Below are 23,000 nucleotides of genomic sequence, written 5' to 3'. Positions count from 1 at the left end.
CTCAGCTTCTCCAGAAGAATATCATGGGGGACTTGGTCATTTTTTTTACTGAAATCAAGGCACACTATAGTATATTGAGAGCATTCCCCATACACACATGTCTGGCATGACTTATTTTTGAGAAAGCCGTGCTGGCTTTATTGCTGGCCCATTGCTAAGTAATGTAGGGTGACTGGGGCTGTGGGGGAGGTGGCCCAGCAACAGACACCCTGCGGGGAGGCAAGCCACACGAGGGCCAGGCCTTTGGGGCTAGGCTAGGCTGGGCCCCGCACTGTACCTGCCCAAGTTGCCCGCCCACTGGCCAGCTCTTTCCCCCTCAGCGCAGACATTTCATTTGATGCAGTGGCTCCGGCACTGACCTCTGACATTGCAACCAGGTGCCCCCACAACTGGTGGCAGATCTGGTGACAGTTCGCTGCACGGTCCTCATACAGGGCGTAGATTTGAGAGGCTATTACAACCTGTCTCTAATGTGCAGGCTCCCAAGGCAGCAGCTACACACCGGAGGCAAGGTGTAAAAGTCACTCAGAACGACTCCCTGTACAAGCACCTTGTGGCAAAGTTAAGCCAAGGCTGATCTGAAGTTTACTTATTCGAAATAAGAAATAACATCCATATCCTACGAATCAACTGAGTCTGGCAACCATCAAACAGGTCACTTCATTGGCAAAATGCAGGCTCAGTTATCTCACGGATACTTTCCAAAATAGACTTTCTTATGAATACTATTTAAAATATTCATTGTTGGTTATAGCTAACACTGCTTGTGTAACTGTATACTACACAAACAAAAAATAATTCTGAACATAACAAAGGAGGTTGATCCCAACTTGTTTAAGATTTTGTACACTAGTACCCAGTGTTTGAAATTAGCCAGGCACATTTTGCACCTGACTATCTGCCACTTGCGACCAAGTGTAGATGCCTGGGGGCTAGTATAGCGCATGACATCTCCACCATCTGGAGGTACATGCCTGGGGATCCTTGAATCTTGACTGTTTTCACACACTAATACCACATCCTGTAGAATTCTATCCATTATATTGTATCTGCACAAGCAGAATGGATTTCAGGAACCAAAATGCTTGAGCAGGAGCAGTGAACAACGTTATAGTTGATTGTAGCTTGTCTTCACTTACCCCACCCCACTGCCCTGCTCACAGTTGTGAAGAATATTATTATGTTATGAATGGTCCGTGTCACCATTAAGAAAAAGAGGTAGGAAAAGGTCTTTATGTGGACTGTCCCTGGATAAAGTGACTTTTCTTCTTTAAAGTTCTCCAAGTTCTAGACATTCTGTTTGGGGACTACAACCTTGGCTTAAGGAGTCATTTGGTGCCTAGCTTATCTGAGTTTCTAACACTGCTAACACATTGAATTGGTCTGGTAGCTCACTGGCTCTCTCTCCATCGGTCTCAGGACTTGTGGCACACAGCCCCATTGTGGTGCCCCCCTCATCAACATGGAAACTGTATTCTGTGCTAGTAGCAACTTCCTGACAGTCTTCTAATACCAATACTACTAATAACTCAATTGAAACACTGCCATCTACAGGATGATAATCCTCTTAATGTTCGCTTCTTATGCAAACCAAGTATATTAGAACTGTATCAGTTAGTAGTCTTTCGGAGTAAAAGAACTACCGTATTTTTTGCACCATAACACTCACTTTTTTCCTCCTAGAAAGTAAGGGGAAATGTCTGTGCGTGTTATGGAGGGAATGCCTACGGGTGGCATGCCTACGGATTTTCCTCCTCTAAAAACTACGTGCGTGTTATGGTCGGGTGCGTGTTATAGAGCGAAAAATACGGTAGATCCATATTTCTTGACTAGAAAAATAAGGGTTGCCGTAAGACCCAATTTTCTAGGGTTTGCTTGGATCTCTTAGGGCTAATAACCGGCCTGAATTTCCGGCTTTCATTCTAAAAGGGGAGAGGAGGAGGCCTCTCTGCTGTCATAGAATACAGGTGGTGAACCAGGAGCCCAGCAACTTGATGCACCTTTGTAGCATTTTTCTATGCCTGCCCCTCACAATAATTTGCAATGGCACAGAGGGGGGAGGGGAGCCAGCAAACTACACGGGGGCCTCTGCACTTGACAAGATCAGCATTCATTTTTTTCAGTCTTTGCCACTGTGACTGCATGGAGTTGTTCTCTAAGCAGATTGCAGCAGCAGCAGCAGCATAGTGTTGGTTCTGCTGTTACTACCAGCATCCTGAGTGCTTCCTGAGAATTTGTGCAATTTTGATGAATGTCCGGCCCTTTTTCTCCTTTCCAGGTCAACTTCAACTTCTTCAATTCACTCCCCACCTCCAAATTAAGGAGTGGGTGGTGGGAAGAAAGCCTGGGAGCTTGAAGCCCAAAGAGTTGATTCCCGGAGTTTGGAGCCTGTGTTTGCCTTTTGAAATCATCACCATTCAAAAGTGAAATATTCAGGCGCCAGGATTAGGCAGCAGCATAACAAGAGAAACTGCAGGATGTGAAATAGTAGTCGTATTAATATGCCATGTTACAACATATTGAAGTAAGGAAGAATAATCTATCTGAAAACAATTCTGATGCCCCTACACCAAACATCAATCAATCTTTACTCAAGTCATACATTCCTTTAAAATTATCTGAACTGAATGTATAACAGATTAAGTTGGCAGTGTTGTAAGTGTTAAAGAGATTATTTTCCACTGCTGCCCAACTGATGGCTTATTCTACATTTTGAAACTACAGGAAATTGACAGATAATTATACTCAAAACAAAACAAACACACACACAGAAAAGGCTATTAGCAATTGTAGGTGTTATCAATTTATTGCATATGTTAGTACATAAAAATAGAGGTTATGTAAAAGGAAAATCAGACTACTATTGTAAAAAAAACATTAAAATGAAAATGAAAGTGCTTAATTAAATGCATGTCTAAAAATATGAAATGACAAGTATTGTTTTTAATCTGTAGAAAACACACATATACCAACAGTCTGGCCCTAAACATGTTTACTTATAAGCAAATCTCACAGAACTCAACAATATTTACTTTAAGTGAAAATACATATGGCTGCAGTTTTAATTTTTGTTTTGATCTAAGTGAAACATTCAAAATTGAACCCACAAGTATCTTTAATTCTATTGCATGCAGCAAATTAATTTTTTTTTGGCAAGAGTTCTACCATAAAGTTTTGTGTCATTTGCAAAAAGTTACACAAACAACAAAAATCTATAGATGTTTCCCCATACTTATTTTCTAATTGAATTTTACTGAAATTTCAGTAGCCTTTATTTTGTGGATCTGCTAAAGCAGAAGTTAGGGTATTTAACCTTAGCAAATAAATAAGAGCACCAAAAGGACATTTAAATATCCTTACTCTGATTTCAGTATCACCTTGTGCCACAATGCACAAACCCTTGAGTACAGACCCTCAATTGGTCCCATAAATTAATCCAGATTTTTTTGCTGAATTATCAAAGATAAAAATGTATTCAAAACAATACACCTGTCATTACAATTGGACCCAATAAGCTTGTGCTATAATATTTAAAAGCCTGACCTTCCTGAGGGGGGAGGGGGGACATCTGAAATAGAAAGGGGCTTTATACAGTTCCTATGCAAATACTCAATGTGAAAACAAGCACAAATTTCATATAAGCATCATACTCCAGCTCTGCACAAGTACTTACTTGAAAGCATAAGCTTCTCTTATCTCTTCAGGCATAACTGGGGAGTCAATGAATCCTTCTCCATTCAAAACTAGACCATTGCTAATCTTTCTGGAAAGTACCACAGATTTCAGAGGCAAAATTCGAAGCTCAAGTCTCGGCTGATTTACTGTCCCACAAAAGGCTGTTCAGTTGCTCTTATATAAAAGATAATGTAACCTATATTTTTTCTACAAGTTGATGAGCTCCAAGCCAAGTCAAAGTGCACATAGCAAATACACATATCATTATAAAAAGATGAGGGGAAAGGGATATATCTACAACAAATGCTATAAGATTAATAATTACTGTAAGATTCTCTTCCAAAGCAATACTCAGGCCAATAATATACTGATCATTGTCGTCTAGGGTGTCATTGCAGCATTCCTGCACTGTTTTAACTTCACGCTTTCTACAACTGTGGATGGTATGATCTACATCCTACAGTATGCTATTGCATGCTAATGCTGAAGGTTTTGTATAAGGATTAATTTACTTTCTGTGAACACTAATAGAGGCATGTTTCCAAAACTGATGAAGCTAAAATAGCATACCACAAAAAAGAACGGCAAAGTACAAATGCTGTAGTTGCTGAAATATATCAAATTATTTAAGAGTTTATTTGCAGTTTCTGTGTCATGTAATAAATGTTAATAGAATGATGAATGAGATGTTGGAAGAAGACTAAACAGGAAACAATTATGTCAGAGAAGATAGAGGAAAAACAGAAAGAAAATGTCCTCAAAGAGATACTCAATATTGGTTCTAAGGGGCAATATCCAATGTTAGTCATACTCATCAGACTCACTGAAATCAATGGATTTAAGTAATTTCAGTCCACTGATACCAGTGTGTCTACTCTGAGTATGACTAACAATTAAGTATTACCCATTAGTTTTCCACTTCCTGCACAAGCATATGCATAATACCTTTATTTATGCGCTTTTCAAACAAGCACCACCAGTTTCAAAACTGACTGTTTGATTTAACTACATCTTAAAAAATGAGTGGTTAAAATTGCATTCTGTAAGATTCTGGAGCACTCTAAAAGGGTAAACTGTTTTTTCTCTTTCTCGGAAAATAAAAAACTAAGTTTTTTGCAATAAATGAATTGTTTATAAAGTAAAAATAAAACAACACACACACATACTAGATATCCTAATAGAATAAGTAATTTGATTTTGCAAAGTATACTCAATATCAAACTCATTATTTAATACCGTCTTCATCACTTAGTCTGGCCCTCTTAATAGCTCAATCCCAAGTATATTTTCATGAGGAAGTCCTGTTGTTTGGTGGGACTTATTTCCTAAGAAGTACACCTATGATTCTGGCCTTTAATAACCAAAATATTTTCAGTTTTATTCATGTTACATGACATCTGTCAACAATGTTTAGAAAATGACAACCATGCTGCAATGAAAGAAAACCAATTCCCCTACAAGAAAACTTTTTAATTAAACGTTTTAAAATAGTTAAAGAGGAGTTTGATATGAAAAGCAGAAGTAAATGTTAGACAGTAGATTTTTTAAAAAAAACCTTTCCCTGTAGTCCAACTTCTCCCAATTGCCATATTGTTGTTTAAGTAGAAAGCAATATTCCAACCTGACTTTAGGTTTGATGCATATAGCACTCATGGCTTCTAGGGGAACAAGCACAAGAGGCAAAATGCACAAGCGCTAAGGGCAGTAAACCTTCCAGTATAAGGATAGCAAACATAGCAACATGAACACTAGTCAGCCCGTCTTCATGACTGGATGAGAATATCAACACTAATATATCATTAACTTTAAGTGCATCTTTTCTCCATTCATCCTGCATGTGGATGTAATAAGCAATGAATGCAGCCATGTCATACTGAATAGAGTATACTTCCGTAATTTTTTTAATTCCTACCCTGCCTTTCCTCCCAAAGGAGCCCAGGGGGCCATTAGTGCTACTTATAATATTAAGCACATTACACAATCTGAGATGCATAACAAAAGAATTCAGGGGTTTATCATGCATCCCAAAGCTCTAGCTATAGTGTGTGTCGCTAATCATGGTTACCTATGCAGCCAAAACATACACTGCATGCAACAGCTCTGTTCTTCTCTTAAAACCAGTGGGCAACACCCAATGATGTCTGCCTGCCTGCACAACAGAAATCTTCTTGTACCACAGAACTTCTGGTTTCTCTTCTCCCTGCCCCATCCCACCCTGCTCTATGAAGCATCCTATAATCCTCTGGAGCAATTTTTTTTGGGGGGGGGGGGCGCGCTACAAAGGAAAGAAGTCCCATTGCACAAGTGGATTCCTCTTGCACCACATCAGATCTCCCCAAGGGTTAACTTAATTTTTACCAATAAGTTTATTAATGTGTCTTAATCTAAGAAATGGAAATTAAGATTAATTTTATCAAAAACATCACTTATTTATAACGCTAAGTGTAAAAACTATCTGGCTCATAATTTAGCAGATTCTCCATGTTTAATTTTGCTCTTTAGATAAGTACAAGACAGAGTACACACTTTAAAAATTGTCATTCTTTATCACTTTCTACAAATCCAGGTACAATGCAGTTGTATCAGACAGAAAGACTGGAGTTAGTTATATTATTGTTACATTAGATGACATTTTTGCCATTTCTTCAGGGGAATAACTCTTTGCAACTTCTTTGATGAATTGTTCAAGTGCTGTGAAGTAGCCTTGGCACTGCCAAGTGTCATTATGAGTTCCATCTGGAAATATTGCCAATCTCTTAGTCCGAGCAGGGGAAAGCTCATAAAGCTGCTTCATCATAACTGGAGGAATCAGCTGGTCAGCAAGCCCAGAGATGAAGAGTGAAGGCATTCTGCACTGAGATATTTTTCGATAGGAGAGGAACTTGTTTTTATAGCACCACAAGGGAAGGTACCTCATCGGAAAGAAAGAAAACAGAGTGCTGGCCATATGCGGGATACTAAGGAATGTGTTCTCCACGATGATGGCAGAAATCCTATGGGAATTCTCAGATGCTAGGCGAATAGCAACTGCTCCCCCCAAGGATCGTCCAAAGAGAAAAATTTTTGTCTTGTCAAGATCAGATCTAGTCATCACATAGTCTAGCACAGCCTCAGAATCTAAATAGATGCCATCCTCGCTTGCTTCTCCTTCACTTTTTCCATAGCCTCTATAGTCAACCAGCAATAAGTTTACTTTCAGGTTTACCAGCATCAGCAAAGCATTGGGTAGTCTGTGACCAATGTTTCCTGCATTTCCATGAAAGTAAATGATAGTAGGTGAATATGAGGAATTGTCTCCTGTGTTTCTGAGAAGAATCAGATTGAGCAACACACCATCTTTGGTTTTGATGAAGATATTTTCATGTGGGATGCCAGTAGGCATGGGGACATAGAGTCGTGATGAAGCAGGTTGCTCTGGGAAATAAAGCAACACATCCTGGAATTTATATAATATACCTGCAATAGATACAAATATTAACAGAGGTAATATCATGCCTCCATACAAATGAAAAGTTACTATCAAAGGTAAGAGAGAGATACGGCAGAGGCCCCAGGACCATGAGACCAATGCAAGGAGCCACTTTTCAATGAAAGTCCAAAGCATCCATGATTTTTCCATTATAGTAGTCAATGAATCTTTAGTCCATATGAAGCCTGAAAAAAGAAAATAAATAAGCTTCTTTAAAAACAACTTTTAAAAGGGACAACAAATGTATAAGGTAATTAATACCTATACTTTATGTAGTGCAAAAGACGCGTGGGCTCCAAAATAAATTTAAATAAATAATTTAAATAAATAAAAAGACGCGTGGGCTTTCAAAATAAATTGAAATCTAGATCTAGAATATTGTGTGTAATCAATGCCATTAGTATTTCTTCAGAGAGCATAATGTGTAATAAAGTGGGGAGATGACCTTCTACAAGAAATAACTCCAAAGCTCAATAGCAAAAGCAGAAAAAATTCTGGAGCTACTTAAATGACACTTTTCTAAATACAATCACTAAGTACAATTTGATTAGCATCTTTCAAACACCCCTACCAGTCGTTATGCCCCCCACAGCAGCTACTACCCTCACAAACAGTACAGTATGTCTGGGAGTACAGAGCAGGATTAGGGAATCAAGAGAAACTGTTAGAAACAGATGTGCCATCACATAATGAGGCTCTGGATCCCAGCTAGCATCATATGGACCAGTGGTGGCCAAACTCAGCCCTCCAGCTGTTTTGGGACTACAACTCCCATCATCCCTAGCTAACAGGACCAGTGGTCACTGATATAGACAATACACAAAAAAAGCCCAAATGCTTCAAACTAAAGCCATTCAGAATAATAGGATAAAGTAACACAGGTGCCTGGTAACTGAGGACCAATAAAATAAAAATATAGGACTACCTAAAACGATGTTGTTAGATTTTATGGATCTTTGTAAAGCAATTAAAGACAAGATAGGGGATTCAGCTGAAGATGAAATAAATTTTGTGTGCAAAATATGTCATTTAGAGGGGGTAGTTTCCCAAACCTGTATCTTTATAAATTTGTGAACAACTGTCAAGGAGCTATCAACAATCCAGGCCAACCACAGGGCAGGCACATACATGAAAGGCACGGAATGCAATTAGCTCCTTATTAACAGAAAATAACACAGCAGATTCCTCTGGTTCATCTTAATCCAGCTAAGACATTGCTGAAACTGACCACTAGCTCTGAGCTTCCCACCTCTAGCCTTTCACTCTGAATCTCTCCCAAGAGGACGAAGTCTGCATTGGGCCTGCCTGGCCCGTTGCTCAGCAATGTGCAGGACTCTTTTTGAGTGGGGTGGCAGAGGGGGAGGCAAGCCAGCAGGACTGAGACTGTTTTGCTGCTGTGTAGCAGGGCCAACCCCTGACTCCTTTTAAGTTGGCACTCACACTGTGACTCTCCGTCTCTAAGCCCGTCCTGGAAGGCCCTCCTTCTCCTGACCTCTCTTGATCACTCAAACTCCCTGCTTCTAGGGGGGGGCTGCTTGCATCTCCCTCAGGCTCTTCTAGTCACCCCCTTCCATCCCATCCATGACCACAGTTGGTCACCCCATTTTGAACAGTGTAGCATCAAAGACACTTTGATGCTCAAAAGGCCAGGAGCGACATTGATTTGAGTTAATAGTAGTAGTGTTGGCAGCAGAATATACAATACCAGAAAATTTAAACCTATAATAATAAAACAACTCATCAAACCAGCAAAACCACCACTTAAAACCTGCTAAACTACCTGGTTAAAGCAAATAGGATTACAGCATATGTTAGGCAAAAGCCATCTGAAATAGACTAATGCTTACTTAAAAGCTTGCAGAAACAGTCACCTGCACCACCACTCATGGGAAGTTCCATAGTCCTTTAGGTCCATAGCCACACACACACAAAATATGTGATTCAGCCACATTTGGAATACTGCATATGCTGTAGCTGTAATTGCTCCATTTCAAGTGAATACTGTATTGTTAGGCCTTCATATCCAGAAACAGGACATACAGCACTTAAAGGAGTAACAATGGTGTGCCAAGTTACAAAAGGAAGTGTATTAGCCAGTATTGCCTCACTATCATAATTGTTACCGTAATTTTGAAAAACAGGAATGAGGCTACATTAATAACTGTTAAATTTATCAAATAAGTAATTGCAGCTTTGGAAAACATCTTGTATCAGACATCATTCTTATTAATTTCCAGTTAATAGTTGCTTTTTTAATAGGGCATTACAGGCTGCAGTGTTCACATACCAAAGAGAACTCACAAACTCAACTATGCATCCCAGAGTGATGCTCCCAGAAAGATGTGACTTTTCACAAGCAAGTTTTTAGGCTATTAAATAATGTTTTTAATATATTACCCAGACAGCTTTCCTGGATTTCTACTGTGGCTATCACCAAAGCTTCTGGAATGACACCACAGAGCCAAACTTTTGCCTTCTAATAGAGTGGAGGCTACATGCATTATTACTTGGAAAAATCAGGACTTCCAGGTAAACATGCACAAAGCCATTGTACCACCGTGAACATACTCACATTGAAGCAAATCCCAGTGAAATAAACTGGAACTGCGAAGCACACTTATTTCAGATACTATACAAACTCAGCAGGGCTACATTCCAAAGAAGGTCATTTAGAGCCAAGTAATGAGGCTGCCGGCAGATCTTCACGCAGCGAGGCCAGAGAGAGAGAGAGAGCGGCAACCGGTCAGAACCGACGGCGCCGGGCTGCGCTGCCCTCGAAGGGCGCGGGCCTTTGGTGCGAGGCGCGGCAGCCGCCTGGGCGAGACAAGGAGGCGGGATGTGGGCTCTGGGCAGGAGGGGGCTTTCGCTCGTGCGGGGGCGAGGCAGGGGTCAGCCGCGAGAAAGGGCCTTCCCGCAGCACCGAGAGCCGCCGCCGCCCCCGCCCTGCCCAGGAAGCGCCAGGCAAGCCGCGGGGCGGAAGGCGAGAGCTCCCGGGCGCTGGCGCAGGGCAGGCGGGGGACGAGGCCGCAGGGCAGAGAAGAGAGTCCCGCGGCTCCCCGGCCGCCCCTACCTGAGCCTCCGCTGCTCCGCTCGGGCGGGTGGAGCCCCGAGGCGCCCACCTCATCGCGGTCCCGGGCGGGACATGCCCGCGCCCCGCTCCCGCCTCCTCCGCCGTCCTCCCCGCCCCCCGGCCGGGAATCTCCTCGCCCACTCACCACTTCCGGGAAACCGGCACGGACGGCAACGCTTCCGGGTCAGAGTTCGAAGGGCAAAGGTTTCCAACGGAGCCTATCAGGGAAGCGCCTGGTGAGGGAGGAAGGAAGAAGGAAACTCCGCGAGAACAGGCGAGGTTCCGCGCATGCGCAGAGCAGAAAGGCCGCCGGCGCTCTTCCTGTCAGGCTGTGCTTTGGTCTCTGTGCGAGCGGCGGAGGGGGACGAGGAGGAGGTGAGAAGGAAGGGAGCCAGAGCCCTGGGCCCAGCAGGCCGGCCGCGGCTCTGCGGGGTCTCTCCCCTCTGCGTGCCAGGCAGACCCTCCGGCGCCTCAGGCCAGGGCTGGACGGGGGAGGAGAAGCCCCCGGGCTGCTCTTGCTGGGTCGCCTTCGCCGCAGGGACCCCGAAGTGGCCTGGACACACCTGCGGGCAGCGGCAGCCACGTCAACATGTGATTTCTGTATTGGTGTCTGCGACGTCGTGCTCCTCCCACATGTTAAAACTAAAGATATTTCAACCTTTGAACCTGGAAATACGACCTATCCAGACGGTGAGATACTTCTTTCTCTCGTTTTTCATGTGTGTCTCTTGCTCTCCTCTTTCGGTCACTCCATTGCAGTCATCTAGCTAGACCAGACCACTGACCCCTCAAGTCCAGCATCTCTTCTCTCAGTGGCTAACTCTCTAGAAGAAACGCCCACACAGGAGATGAGAGCAACAGCCCTCTCTCTCCTCACTTGCGATTCACAGCAGCTCGCATGAAGAGGCAAATTGCATCTTACTGTGGGGGGTAGAACATTCCCACTATGGCTCCATGAATTTATATAATGTTCTTTTAAAGCCATCAGATTTGGTGGTCAGCGTTATGTCTTGTAGGAATGAATTCCATAGTTTAGTTGTGCACTGTGTGAAAAAGTACTTTTTTTGCTTTTCTTTCCAACATTCAGCTTCACAGGGTGGCCCTGAGTTATGAGAAGAGAAAAACTTCCTAAATCCCTCCACAGCTATCACCACATCATGCATAGATGGCATACAAATAAAATGATGCATGTATCATCTTACCATTTTTTTAAACTAAAGAGCGAGATGAGCACGCAACCCCAGGGTCATCCATGACTGGACCTAACGTGTAATAAAACTGAGATTTTAATTCATTTTAAATGTAGAGCTGTTGCTAATTCAAGGAAAAGCAGGAATAAGGTGCGAGTTGTACTATTTGAAAACAAACTTGCCATTTTCTTTCTTTTTGTAGTGAAATACTCAAGATGTCTTCCATCTCTACTTCCTGTTCTCCTTCCCAACTAACTGTGGCATCGCAAGTTCCTTTTGAAGATCTCTGTTCAACATTAGAACGAATACAAAAATGCAAATCCCGACCTGAGAAAACCAAGAATTTCAAGGAGTTTTTAGATTCCTGGAGGAAATATCATGATGCTCTTCATAAAAATGAAAAAGATGTAACAGATTCTTTTTATCCAGCAATGAGGCTTATTCTTCCACAGTTGGAAAGAGAAAGGATGGCTTATGGAATTAAAGAAACCATGCTTGCTAAGCTGTATATTGAGCTCTTAAATTTACCCAAAGATGGAAAAGATGCTTTAAAACTCTTAAATTATCGAACACCTACTGGCTCACGGGGAGACGCTGGAGACTTTGCTATGATTGCCTATTTTGTGTTGAAACAAAGGTGTCCCAGGAAAGGTCAACTGACCATAAAACAAGTGAACGATATTTTAGATTCCATTTCTAATAATAATGCTGCCAAAAGGAGGGATCTGGTCAAGAAGAGCCTTCTTCAGTTAATAACTCAGAGTTCAGCACTTGAACAGAAATGGTTGATCAGGATGATCATAAAAGATTTGAAACTTGGTGTCAGCCAGCAAACCTTACTTTCCATCTTTCATCCTGATGCTTCAGAATTGCACAATGTTACAACTGATTTGGAGAAAGTCTGTAGACAGTTACACAATCCTTCTGTATTTCTTAGTGATGTTTCTATTACATTATTTTCTGCCTTTAAACCGATGCTTGCTGCTATTGCTGATATACAACAAATTGAAAAACAAATGAACAACCAGAGTTTTTACATAGAAACCAAATTAGATGGTGAGCGAATGCAGATGCACAAAGATGGAGATGTTTACAAGTATTTTTCCCGAAATGGGTATGATTATACTCAGCAGTTTGGAGCTTCTCCCTTGGAAGGTTCATTGACTCCATTTGTTCATAATATCTTCAACAATAATATTCAGAACTGCATTCTGGATGGTGAAATGATGGCCTACAATCCCACCACACAGAACTTTGTACAGAAGGGTAGCAAATTTGACATCAAAAAGATGTCGGATGATTCAGAATTACAGACATGCTTCTGTGTGTTTGATGTTCTAATGGTTAATAACCAAAAATTGGGTCATGAGATGTTGAGCAAAAGATATGAGAAACTGAATGAGATGTTTACACCAATAGAAGGTCGTTTGCAGTTTGTTCCTAAAAATCAAGCTAACACTCAAAAAGAAGTAATAGATTCTCTAAATGAAGCAATAGATAACAGAGAAGAAGGAATTGTGATAAAAGATCCCATGTCAATTTACAAGCCGGACAAACGTGGGGAAGGATGGTTCAAGATCAAACCAGAGTATGTTAGTGGACTAATGGATGAACTAGACCTTTTAATTGTTGGGGGCTACTGGGGAAAAGGTCTTCGTGGTGGCATGATGTCACATTTTTTATGTGCAGTTGCTGAGACTCCTCCGCCTGGTGAAAAACCATCAGTGTTCCACTCCATTTGTCGTGTTGGTTCTGGTTACACTATGAAAGAACTTTATGATCTTGGCTTGAAATTAGCCAAATATTGGAAACCTTATCGTAAAAGAGATCCTCCTTTAAATATCTTGTGTGGAACTGAGAAGCCTGAAGTCTATATTGAGCCTTGTAATTCAGTCATCGTCCAGATTAAAGCAGCAGAGATTGTGAGCAGTGATATGTACAAAACTGATTATACATTACGTTTCCCTCGTATTGAGAGGATAAGAGAAGATAAAGAATGGCATGATTGTATGACTCTTGACATTCTAGAGCAACTCAGAGGTAAAGCTTGTGGAAAGCTAGCGACTAAGCACTTTGATATAGATAATGATGAGCCACAAGGAAAGAAACGTAAAACTGTGCCCAAGATTAAGAAAAAAATTGGTTTAATAGATCATTTTAAAGCTCCTGATCTTTCAAATGTAAACCAGATTTCCAGTATATTTGAAGATGTTGAGTTTTGTGTTATGACAGGGACACAAAAATATTCAAAATATCAGCTGGAAAGTAAAATAGCGGAATATGGTGGCAGCATAGTCCAGAATCCTGGTTTGGACACCTATTGTGTGATTGCAGGAATTGAGAATGTCAGAGTGAAAAATATTATTTCTTCTGACAAGTATGATGTTGTGAGAGCGGAATGGCTTTTACAGTGCTTTCAATCCAAAACATTTGTACCCTGGCAGCTTGATTTCATGATTCATATGTCTCCAGAAACAAAACAACATTTTGCCTGTGAATATGACTGCTATGGTGATAGTTACACAGGTGATACTGATATTGCCAAACTAAAGAAGGTGTTCTCAAGAATGAATAACGTTCAGGCAGAGATCTCTCAGGATGCAATTGCTGACATAGAAGCACGTTATTCATGGGAAAGCTCTCCACTATGTATGTTCAGGCAGCACACGATTTACGTGGATCCTTCTGATGAATTGAGTAATTCAGGTGCTAGGATTAAACAAACAAAACTATTAACTGCACTGATACTTCGATTTCATGGAGCAAAAGTGGTTCAGCAGCTTGAAGAGGGTGTGTCCCATGTAATCAGTGGAGATCATGCTCATTTGAAGGAGATAAAGACACTGAGAAGAACGTTCAAAAGGAAGTTTAAAATTTTGTCTGAGCAGTGGGTAAAGGATTCTATAAAGACTGGCAAGTTACAAAATGAAAATGTTTACTTAATTTAAATCATTTCATTTAATAGGAAAATAATTACTTTGATTAACTTCATTTATCTATTTAATGAATTCTGCCAGGCTCCTTTTAATTCTTCACTTCATTTTGAAGTTTGTAGATAAAGTTTCACAAGTATGAACATGGAAGAAAAGCTTTCAGGTATGGTGCTGAAAATTAGGTTATTTTTTAAAAAAACAATCCTCCATTTTATTGAGCTGCGGCTAGCACATTTATATACCTGCTTTGGTCAAATATTTGTTAAACATAAACCCAACTTGCAAATGAGTTAAACTGGAGAAAGTGGACCTGAAGTAATTTAGTCAAACCCAATAGGACTATAAGCCAAGCAAGTGTAACCACCTCCAGTACTGTGGATCTAGTCCAGGCTTCCTCAACCTTGGCCCTCCAGATGTTTTTGGCCTACAACTCCCATGATCCAGAGCTAGCAGGACCAGTGGTCAGGGATGATGGGAATTGTAGTCTCAAAACATCTGGAGGGCCGAGGTTGAGGAAGCCTCATCTAGTCACTGTAGAGCTCTGCTGGCACAGCTGCCAGTGAGGATCCAGGCGTCTCCACCGTGGCAGCCTGTGGCTCGTCCCTCATAGGTATTTTTAGACTTCAGTCCTACAGGGGTGGTACAGAAGGTGGTGGAACTGCCTTCTCCAACTCTGCTCTTCCTGGCAGGAAAGAAATGAGGGTGGAAAAGTGATCTTGCAATCGTGTCCTTTTAACGGATGTTTTTATAAATAACCATTTCCCTCCCACTGGGAAAATCTTTAGGCGAAACGGTGGGGCCCTTACCAGTGTTGGAGCTTCAAAAGCTGTTAGATGTTTCCATAACTGTTGTGTGGTGGATCTGACATTTTATTTCTCCATCATCGATGGACAGGGAGCTCTGATGTTTCCTCGGACTCTTGGGATATATTTCTGGGGTCACAGGATTGCAGTTTGCGGATTATAATTTTAATTTAAAAGTCTAAAAAAATTAAATCGGGGCATTCATCCTTTGAAAGAAAGTTCTGTAAATAACTATACAAATAAAATACTTTTTTTAAAAAAAACTGCTTCTGATTTTGAAATCAGAAAGACTTGCTGAGAGTCCTTTCTGATGTATTTCAAGTATACTAGAAACACTTTTTGATATATTTTGGACGCTGACAATACTAATGTTGAAGAGTCTTTGTTATCCAAACATTTTTAAATTTTCTACTAGGTGACATAATCATAGGTTTTGAAGCCAAAGGGGAAGACAGTAGTACAGTATTGCTGTCTTCTTTCATTCCAGATCAAGTGTGGAAAAAGGTTTGATATTTTAGGCCACATACCAAGTAAAATACATCAACACATACCCTTTCTTGCATTGTATTTATATTTCCCATTTATATTCCCCACCCCTTTTTCAAATAAAATGTCATACATGCATTGTTTGTTCATTTGCCACATTTCACGGCTTGGTTTGGCCATGTCAGGTCTCAGTGCGAGGGATAGTGTCAGTGAGCGAGCTGAGGAGGGGGCAGCGGGAGGCAGGGGTCCAGGACCAGGAAGCTTCTTCACCTGCTGAGCAGCAGAAGCACCAGAAATCTCCAGCTTTTGTAAGCAGAGTTTCCAGCCTCAGTTGCTGGAAACAACATTCGTTGTTCCTGGCTGGACCTTGCTTCTTGCTTCTCGTGACTTCAGCTTGGACGCTTGGCTTTCTTGACCCTTGGATTGTCTGACTACGTGAACTGAGATACTCTGGACCTTGGACTCTGCCTCCAGGCAAGTACCCCCTTGAGGTTGATTCTGTCAGGAAAAAGCAGCAATGCAAAAGCCAGCTGCAGGTGGCTGGAATGCAAAACAGGATGTTGATGTCTGGAACTGTACTAGTGGAAAAAGGGGGCAGTCTATTCATTGTACTGAGCACCGGATGTTAGCTCAGAGTGTCATCTGACCTGTACTGGAAGTACAGGGGTGGAGTTGTGACTCTACTGCTGGAGACTGGAGAGTGCAGACACGTTTCTCTGTACTGCTGGAATGACAGGAATAAAGACATGTAAATAGACTCCTGTCTGTCTCTTTCCCCCTCCCTGGGGGAGAGGAGGGAGGAGGGTGTGTTCTTCTCACGTTTGAGGAGGATCGCTGATTTGTGACCTTGCCTGTATCCTGCCGGGAGACGCAGACGGGAAGGTCAACAAGGATCTCAAGCCGATTGCCTGGAGTGAGGCCAGTTACCTCTGACTGCGGCTGAGAATCCTGACAAATGGTAGCACTGCCGGTGGTTTCGATTCATCGTAAATCTGCATGAGAGGTTGATGGATCGTCATCCTTTGCACCAAAGGAGGAGATAACGTCTGCGTGCAGCCAGAAGCTGAACAGACGGCTGGACACCGAGAGGAGGTGTTTTCCAAGCAACGGAGCCCCAAGGTATCCCTCCACTAAGCTCTGCCGTGGCTGACAGCACAGGACTAGGACACTAGCCAATCCAACAGTCCAGTGTTGCCCCTTGTACTGGACACACTATGTTTCTCAAAAACACTATCCTTTTTTAAAAAGAAAGCTGGAGCCAGCTGGCTCTCATCAGGAGCAAGAAGGCTGATCAGCGGCAGGTGGAGTCACTTTGCCTTCTGCGCCTTCAGGCTGCTGCCCAGCAGGTGAAGCTGTTCCCTGGCTTCTGACAGCCGGCAGATGTGGCTTCTCCCTTGGCGGGTGGGATTTGTGGAGAACAGTGGGCTAATCCTTCCCTGGCCTAATCCTGTGGCAGAGAGAGGGCACCCAAAGGCAGCTGCCTCATCAGCAGCAACTCTCAAGTCAGACTCGTGTGTGCATCTCACCAGCTCGGCACAGCCCAGTCCATAATATATTTGTAAAAGTAGCACGGGGAGAGAGAAGGTCACAAAAACTCAACTCTTCCTCCCTACCTGTCTGGCCACATGAAATAATACAAAATGCATGTCAGAAAGGATCCTTGCAACTAGGGTTGTCATCCATTCCTTAAAAACGAGTCTCCTGTCCTGTTTGACCCCCAATTTGTCCCGTTTTTGAAGTCATAAAAATTGGCATTTGTGTGCTCACCCAAACTTGCTTGTAACATATTAGCTGCTTAGAAAGGTGAGCCCTCCCCCCTCCAAAGATTGACACTCCAGGCTTGCCAATAATGGGGCAGCAGCCTTGAGAAAATGCTTGTTCATTGCAGAGTAGGGAGGCAGAGTGTTACTGAAGTTCAGTAAGGAGTGTTTAGATTAATCCTGCCAATTAATTGTTTTTAAAAGATGCTTCCCCCCTCATTCTCACAAACAGAAATAAATGCATATTTTACGATAGCACATGTCACTTACAATTGTTAGAATTGGTGTGGGTAAAAAAATAATAATAATCAGCATTTTTTTCAGCACTTAAACCCCTGTATTGGAAACCAGCCTTGTTACCCCTTATATTACAAATGCAGAGGGAGGAAGCAGAGACTGGCAGAATCACTAAAAGTTAGTGACTTTCCTCTAGGCCAGACGTTTTAAACCTTTTTGAGTCCCCGGCTCCCTTGATCAACTACATTCTTTCTGTGGCTCCCCTGTGGGGAAACAGGCTCCAAACAGGCTTAGAAGCTGAAATAAATAAATTAAGGTCTTATGTATATAATAAGAGTCCCATGGACTGTGCAAGAAGATCAAAGCTATCCATTCTTAAGGAAATCAGCCCTGAGTTCTCACTGGAAGGACAGATCCTGAAGCTGAGGCTCCAGTACTTTGGCCACCTCATGAGAAGACTCCCTGGAAAAGACCCTGATGTTGGGAAGGATTGAGGGCACAAGGAGAAGGGGACGACAGAGGATGAGATGGTTGGACAGTGTTCTTGAAGCTACAAACATGAGTCTGACCAAACTGCGGGAGGCAGTGGAAGACAGGAGTGCCTGGCATGCTCTGGTCCAGGGGGTCACAAAGAGTCGGACATGACTAAACGACTAAACGACGACAAAAAAGGTTCATAAATGTACCAAGCAAACATGTACATAGATATATAGGCCACATGTCTGAAGCTGCACAGGAGAGCAGCCATTAAGCCATTTTGACTCCCAGGCTGACCAGGTGTTTTCTCTGCAAGGTCCAATGGAAGAGCCTCCCCATTGTCTTTTCCTTCACAAATCCTGTCTTAAGGGTATGTCTGCGTATGAATAGGGTGAGCCTGTGACTTGGCTCAGGAACTAAGTACTTAACATTACAAAAGACTAGTTGCAGATAGGTAGCCGTGTTGGTCTGCCATAGTCAAAATAAAAAAATTCCTTCCAGTAGCACCTTAAAGACCTTTAAGGTGCTACTGGAAGGAATTTTTTTATTACAAAAGACTGGCCAGGCTCCCCAGGGTATCAATCCAGTAAACATTAACAGGTAACTTGCCAGACAGGTAAACAACCTGCTCAGATTTCTGCCTTAGCCCGTCCTTTCTGTGATGTAGGTATGATGTTTCTAGGGGTGGTCTTTGACTCCAAGGTGGGCAATTTAAAATGTGTATATAAGGGTGGACACACCTTGGTTCTGGGTCCTCCTCCTTCTCCTGTGTGTGAAGGGGGCACCCTGTTGCAACAGTTCAATAAAGATCAGGCTTACAAGCTGCTTTGCTTCTCAGAATTCTCTGGTTGGCCTCTGTTTTTTCCTCCGACCAATGGAGAACCTACAAAGGACTCTGTAAGGGCTCGTGTCCCCCATAAGGGAATAAGGGCAGATTTTTTGTTTATTACAAAGCCCAGTTATGTCACCCCTTGTCTGCAAAGCCACCTCTCCCATCCCCAAAATAGATGTCTCCTCACGCAACCCTCCTCTGGTTGTAGAAGATTCTGCAAAGTACACCATTGAATACACCAAAATACACCAACCTGGTGACATTAAACATAGTCCATATACAATTATAGACCTAAAATAAAGTTAAAATAAAGCACAGGTATGTGAAGGTAGCAACTAGAACTATTGTTATAGATGTGCGGGGGGACGGGACCTCCCATTAATAAATGGTAGAATTTAGATTATTTGGAATATTGAAGGGGAAATTGGAGGCCAGTAGAAAAATGCATTCTAAGCTTCCTTTCCAAGCCAGGGCCACACCTCAGCAGAAACTGAGGGTGGTGTCCAGCTTCTGTACTTTATGGAGGAACAAAGGCAAGGTTACACAACATGAAGCCTATTATTTTAAGGGAAATAATCCAAGTATTCAAATGTCCTGAGTTACTATATCAGCCATATTCTTTCATAGGCCAAGGGGGTTTCTTGGCCATGTTCCTCCTTACAAATAAAGCCAGACCAAACAGGTACGAAATTGTCATTTCTTTCTTTGGTCTCCAAGGACTCTCTGCTTGTTTTGCCAGTTAACACTGCAGGTTCTTTAAAGGATCTTTCGTAGACAATATGAGGGAAAAGAGGTTTTTATTTGAACAAAATAGGAAAACCTCAAACAGCAACAAACCCCACCCCCCTCAAATAGTAAGCCTTCTTAAACAGCAATAAAAACCTTACACTTAGAAATAAACAATCCCCCCACCAGACCTTCACCCACATAGAGCACCTGATCCAGCCATAGGGAGTATTTGGTCCATCATCCTACTCGACTACGTTGCCCTGCACCATTTGGACCTGTCCCAACCAGGCGGGGCTGGATGTCTCCACAGCTGTTACCTGTGGCAATTAGGGCTCCTCATCTGGGCAATCCAGCCCTAGCTGGACCACCTTCAAGGGCAGGAGTGCTCCTACGGGGACTCACATAAAGGGTTGGTAGCGCAAGGATTGGAGCAGGCTGACGTAGTTGGAGAGGATGACAGACAGGCTCCCTATGGCTGGATCTGGTGCTGTATGGGAGTGAAGGTCTGGTGGGGAAATTGTTTCTCTGGAATTGTTCCTCTGGAGTTATTTCTCAGTACATTCATACCTTGGAAGTCGAAGGGAATCCGGTCCAGAAGTCTGTTCGACTTCCAAAATGTTCGAAAACCAAAGTGCGGCTTCTGATTGGTTGCAGGAGGCTCCTGCAGCCAGTTGGAAGCTGCAAAAGCCCTGTTCAGCTTCCAAAAATGGTTCGCACACCATAACACTCGGGAGCGGTGTTTGGGAGCCAAAACGTTCGAGAACTAAGCTGCTTGAAAACCAAGGTACAACTGTATAAGAGAGTTTAAGAAGGTGGTGGCACTCTGTATGTCAAAGGGCATTAAACCCACAAGCTAGAAATCCCAAAAGGAGCAGAAACACAGTGGTGTGATACATAGCAACAAGAGTAATTTAGTACTCTGGACTAGTACTATCATCCCTCCAACCAAATTGCCCAGGAAAGAGGAAGTGTTGTACTAGGTAGGTGCCTGTTCCAGTCATGCCAAAGAGGTAAAATGCCTTAAAAATGACAGTGCCCTAGAACAATTTGTCATGAAGCCAACTAGTGGGGCAGAGTCCATAGATTTAAGATTAAACTCTTGTCAATGACCTGGTGTGAGATGCAAATATTATTGAACTAAATGGGAACACTGAGCATGTAGCTATTAAAACCCAATGTGGAAAATTGTCAAGTAATAACAAGTGTCACATATGACTACAACCGTGTATATGTATGTTGTGTTTAAAGATGTGTTTGTCAGCACATATGTGTGTCATCGGTACTTTACATGTTTGCTGCACAAATACTCATGAAAACACATTTGCCACAAACATGTGAAGAGCTTCCAATTCTTTATTTATCCTAGTTACAAATCTGGCCCTGCTTCCCAGTTGTACATAGCTTGTTAAACGTATATTCCAAAAGAAGTTTTCTATAAAAAGGAAGTGTATCTATTAACATAACATTCATTCCCACTTTGCTGCAGATAAGTTTTTGTGGCACAACTATTAGAGATAACACATGTTGAACGTTTTGTACACTCTTAAGGCACTATGTACCGTATTTTTCGCTCTATAGGACACACTTTTTCCCCTTCAAAAATGAAGGGGAAATGTGTGTGCATCCTATGGAGCGAAGATGCCATAGCCCCGCGACCCTCTCCCGGCTGGAGAGGTGACGCGCGGCTATGGCAGGATCCTCTCCGCTGCGCCTTTCCGCTGCTCCCTGACCCGCTCTTTGGGGCTGGTGGTGGGCTTCCCCCCGCCAGCCCCAAAGAGCAGGTCGAAAGGAACCTGAAGCCTGGAGAGCGAGAGGGGTCAGTGCACACCGACCCCTCTCGCTCTCCAGGCTTCCAAGGTAGCCGCCTGAACTTAAATGGCACCTTGTTTTAAGAGTGGAAAAACAAGAGGGGGAAAGTTCTCCCCCTCTCTGTGCATCGCCTCCTGCCGCTTCGTTGAAGGGGCGCTGGGCAGAGAGGGGGAGAATTTGTTTTTCTTGTTCTCCCCCCTCTAAAACAAGGTGTGTCCTATTGTCCGGTGCGTCCTATGGTGCGAAAAATACGGTAAGTGCTAAGATTGTAACATTCAGATCCCCACTGATTTTAGTAATGCATTTCACAGTAATATTAAACAATGATTTCATTTAAATATAAATATGTGAAGGAGAACAATGCTCAGCTCTTTGAATAAATTTTATTTGCTACTCTAAAGAATACTATGTCTGCCCAGTACTAAAAGAAACAAGCATTTATTAGTTCGTATACAAATCTACATGATATTTTAAATTAAGTACCAGAAAATCATGAAGACAGTACTTTCATAGTGATTAAATTACAACGTTCAAAGAGTTTTTGCTTTAGAAAGCACAGGCTGTAAAAATGCACTGTTCATAAATAGTGAGCAGTATGCTCTAGTTCATTCACTGTACTGCAGAATATAAATATATTTGATATACTGCATATACAGAATACCTCATCACATTCATCTGTACAGTGGTACCCCGCAAGACGAACGCCTCGCGAGACGAAAAACTCACAAAACGAAAGGTTTTTTCGTTTTCGAGTTGCCTCGCAAGATGAATTTCCCTATGGGCTTGCTTCGCAAAACGAAGCTTGCCCCGGGGACAGCGGGTCTTCTCTTTTGAAGCAAGGGGCGGCGGGGAGAAGCGATCTTCTCCCCGCAGCCCCAGGTCCGGGGACAGCGGGAAGCGCTTCCCGCTGCCCCCGGACCTCTTTTGAAGCAAGGGTTTGCGGGGAGATCGCTTCTCCCTGCAGCCCCTTGCTTCAAAAGAGGTCCGGGGGCAGCGCGAAGCGCAGCGCTTCTTCCCCGCTGCCCCCGGACCTCTTTTGAAGCAAGGGATTGCGGGGAGATCGCTTCTCCCGGTGCTCCGAAGCGGGGCGGGGGGGCGGGAACACCTTCCCCCACCGCCCCGCTTCGGAACGGTGCTCCGAAGCGGGGCGGGGGGGCGGAAACACCTTCTGAAGGCTGGCGGGGGGCAAAAGTCTTTGTCCCCCCTGCCTGCCTTCCCAGGGGCTTTTAAATCGCCCTGGACAGCGGAGAAGTCCTCCGCTGTCCGGGGCGATTTTAAAATGCCGCCTGCCAGCATTTTAAGATCGCCCCGGACAGCGGAGAAGTCCTCCGCTGTCCCGGGGTTTTTTAAAATGCTGGGGGTGGGAAGAAAAGCCCTTATCCCCCCCCCCCAGCCTTCAGAAGAGGTCAGGGGACAGACTGTCCCCGGACCTGGTCTGAAGCCGGTTTCCCTAGGAACGCATTAATTGATTTTCAATGCATTCCTATGGGAAACCGTGCATCGCAAGACGAAAAACCCGCAAGACGAAGA

At 43.1% G+C, this 23,000-nt stretch overlaps 2 protein-coding genes and 1 long non-coding RNA gene across 9 annotated transcripts; 2 read left to right on the top strand and 1 right to left on the bottom strand.

Annotated features, from left to right (window-relative positions):
• Positions 1 to 2,778: 2,778 nt before the first annotated feature.
• On the bottom strand, positions 2,779 to 10,485 carry ABHD13 (abhydrolase domain containing 13). Of its 6 annotated transcripts, none has more exons than XM_083499622.1 (2): positions 10,360 to 10,485; positions 2,779 to 7,329 (listed from the first exon to the last, which is right to left on the bottom strand). In XM_083499622.1, the coding sequence occupies exon 2, from the start codon at positions 7,292 to 7,294 to the stop codon at positions 6,281 to 6,283; it is 1,014 nt and encodes a 337-aa protein (XP_083355748.1). In that variant the 5' UTR covers positions 7,295 to 7,329; positions 10,360 to 10,485; the 3' UTR covers positions 2,779 to 6,280. The 6 variants fall into 6 exon arrangements, with proteins under 6 accessions (XP_083355748.1, XP_083355751.1, XP_083355752.1 ...); XM_083499625.1 differs by lacking the exon at positions 10,360 to 10,485 and adding an exon at positions 10,264 to 10,336; XM_083499626.1 differs by lacking the exon at positions 10,360 to 10,485 and adding an exon at positions 10,215 to 10,335.
• A 19-nt stretch (positions 10,486 to 10,504) lies between these two features.
• Positions 10,505 to 15,403, top strand: LIG4 (DNA ligase 4). 2 transcript variants are annotated; one of them, XM_083499601.1, is made up of 2 exons: positions 10,505 to 10,904; positions 11,607 to 15,403. In XM_083499601.1, exon 2 carries the CDS (start codon positions 11,620 to 11,622, stop codon positions 14,350 to 14,352), a length of 2,733 nt encoding a protein of 910 aa, XP_083355727.1. In that variant the 5' UTR covers positions 10,505 to 10,904; positions 11,607 to 11,619; the 3' UTR covers positions 14,353 to 15,403. The 2 variants fall into 2 exon arrangements, with proteins under 2 accessions (XP_083355727.1, XP_083355728.1); XM_083499602.1 differs by having other exon boundaries at positions 10,514 to 10,904; positions 11,302 to 15,403.
• Positions 15,404 to 19,675: 4,272 nt separating this feature from the next.
• On the top strand, positions 19,676 to 22,032 carry LOC310693529. Its single transcript, XR_014519223.1, has 2 exons — positions 19,676 to 21,221; positions 21,729 to 22,032. It is a non-coding gene; the product is annotated as an uncharacterized lncRNA (long non-coding RNA).
• Positions 22,033 to 23,000: the final 968 nt, after the last annotated feature.

Source organism: Podarcis liolepis (assembly GCF_965112155.1).
Source record: "Podarcis liolepis genome assembly, chromosome: 1".
Classification (NCBI taxonomy): Eukaryota; Metazoa; Chordata; class Lepidosauria; order Squamata; family Lacertidae; genus Podarcis; species Podarcis liolepis.
The sequence above is the reverse complement of the archived record's forward strand: the minus strand, read 5'-3'. Positions and strand labels throughout refer to the sequence as shown.

Bases quoted from the DNA above. Each gene is read 5' to 3' on its own strand.
- ABHD13 (XM_083499621.1), bottom strand. From the start codon at position 9,043: ATGGAACTTCCCATGAGTGGTGGTGCAGGTGACTGTTTCTGCAAGCTT. The intron at 7,330-8,991 runs GTAAGCATTAGT...TTCTTTTTTCAG, and splicing joins CTGTTTCTGCAAGCTTTTAA to GCTTCATATGGACTAAAGAT.
- LIG4 (XM_083499601.1), top strand. From the start codon at position 11,620: ATGTCTTCCATCTCTACTTCCTGTTCTCCTTCCCAACTAACTGTGGCA.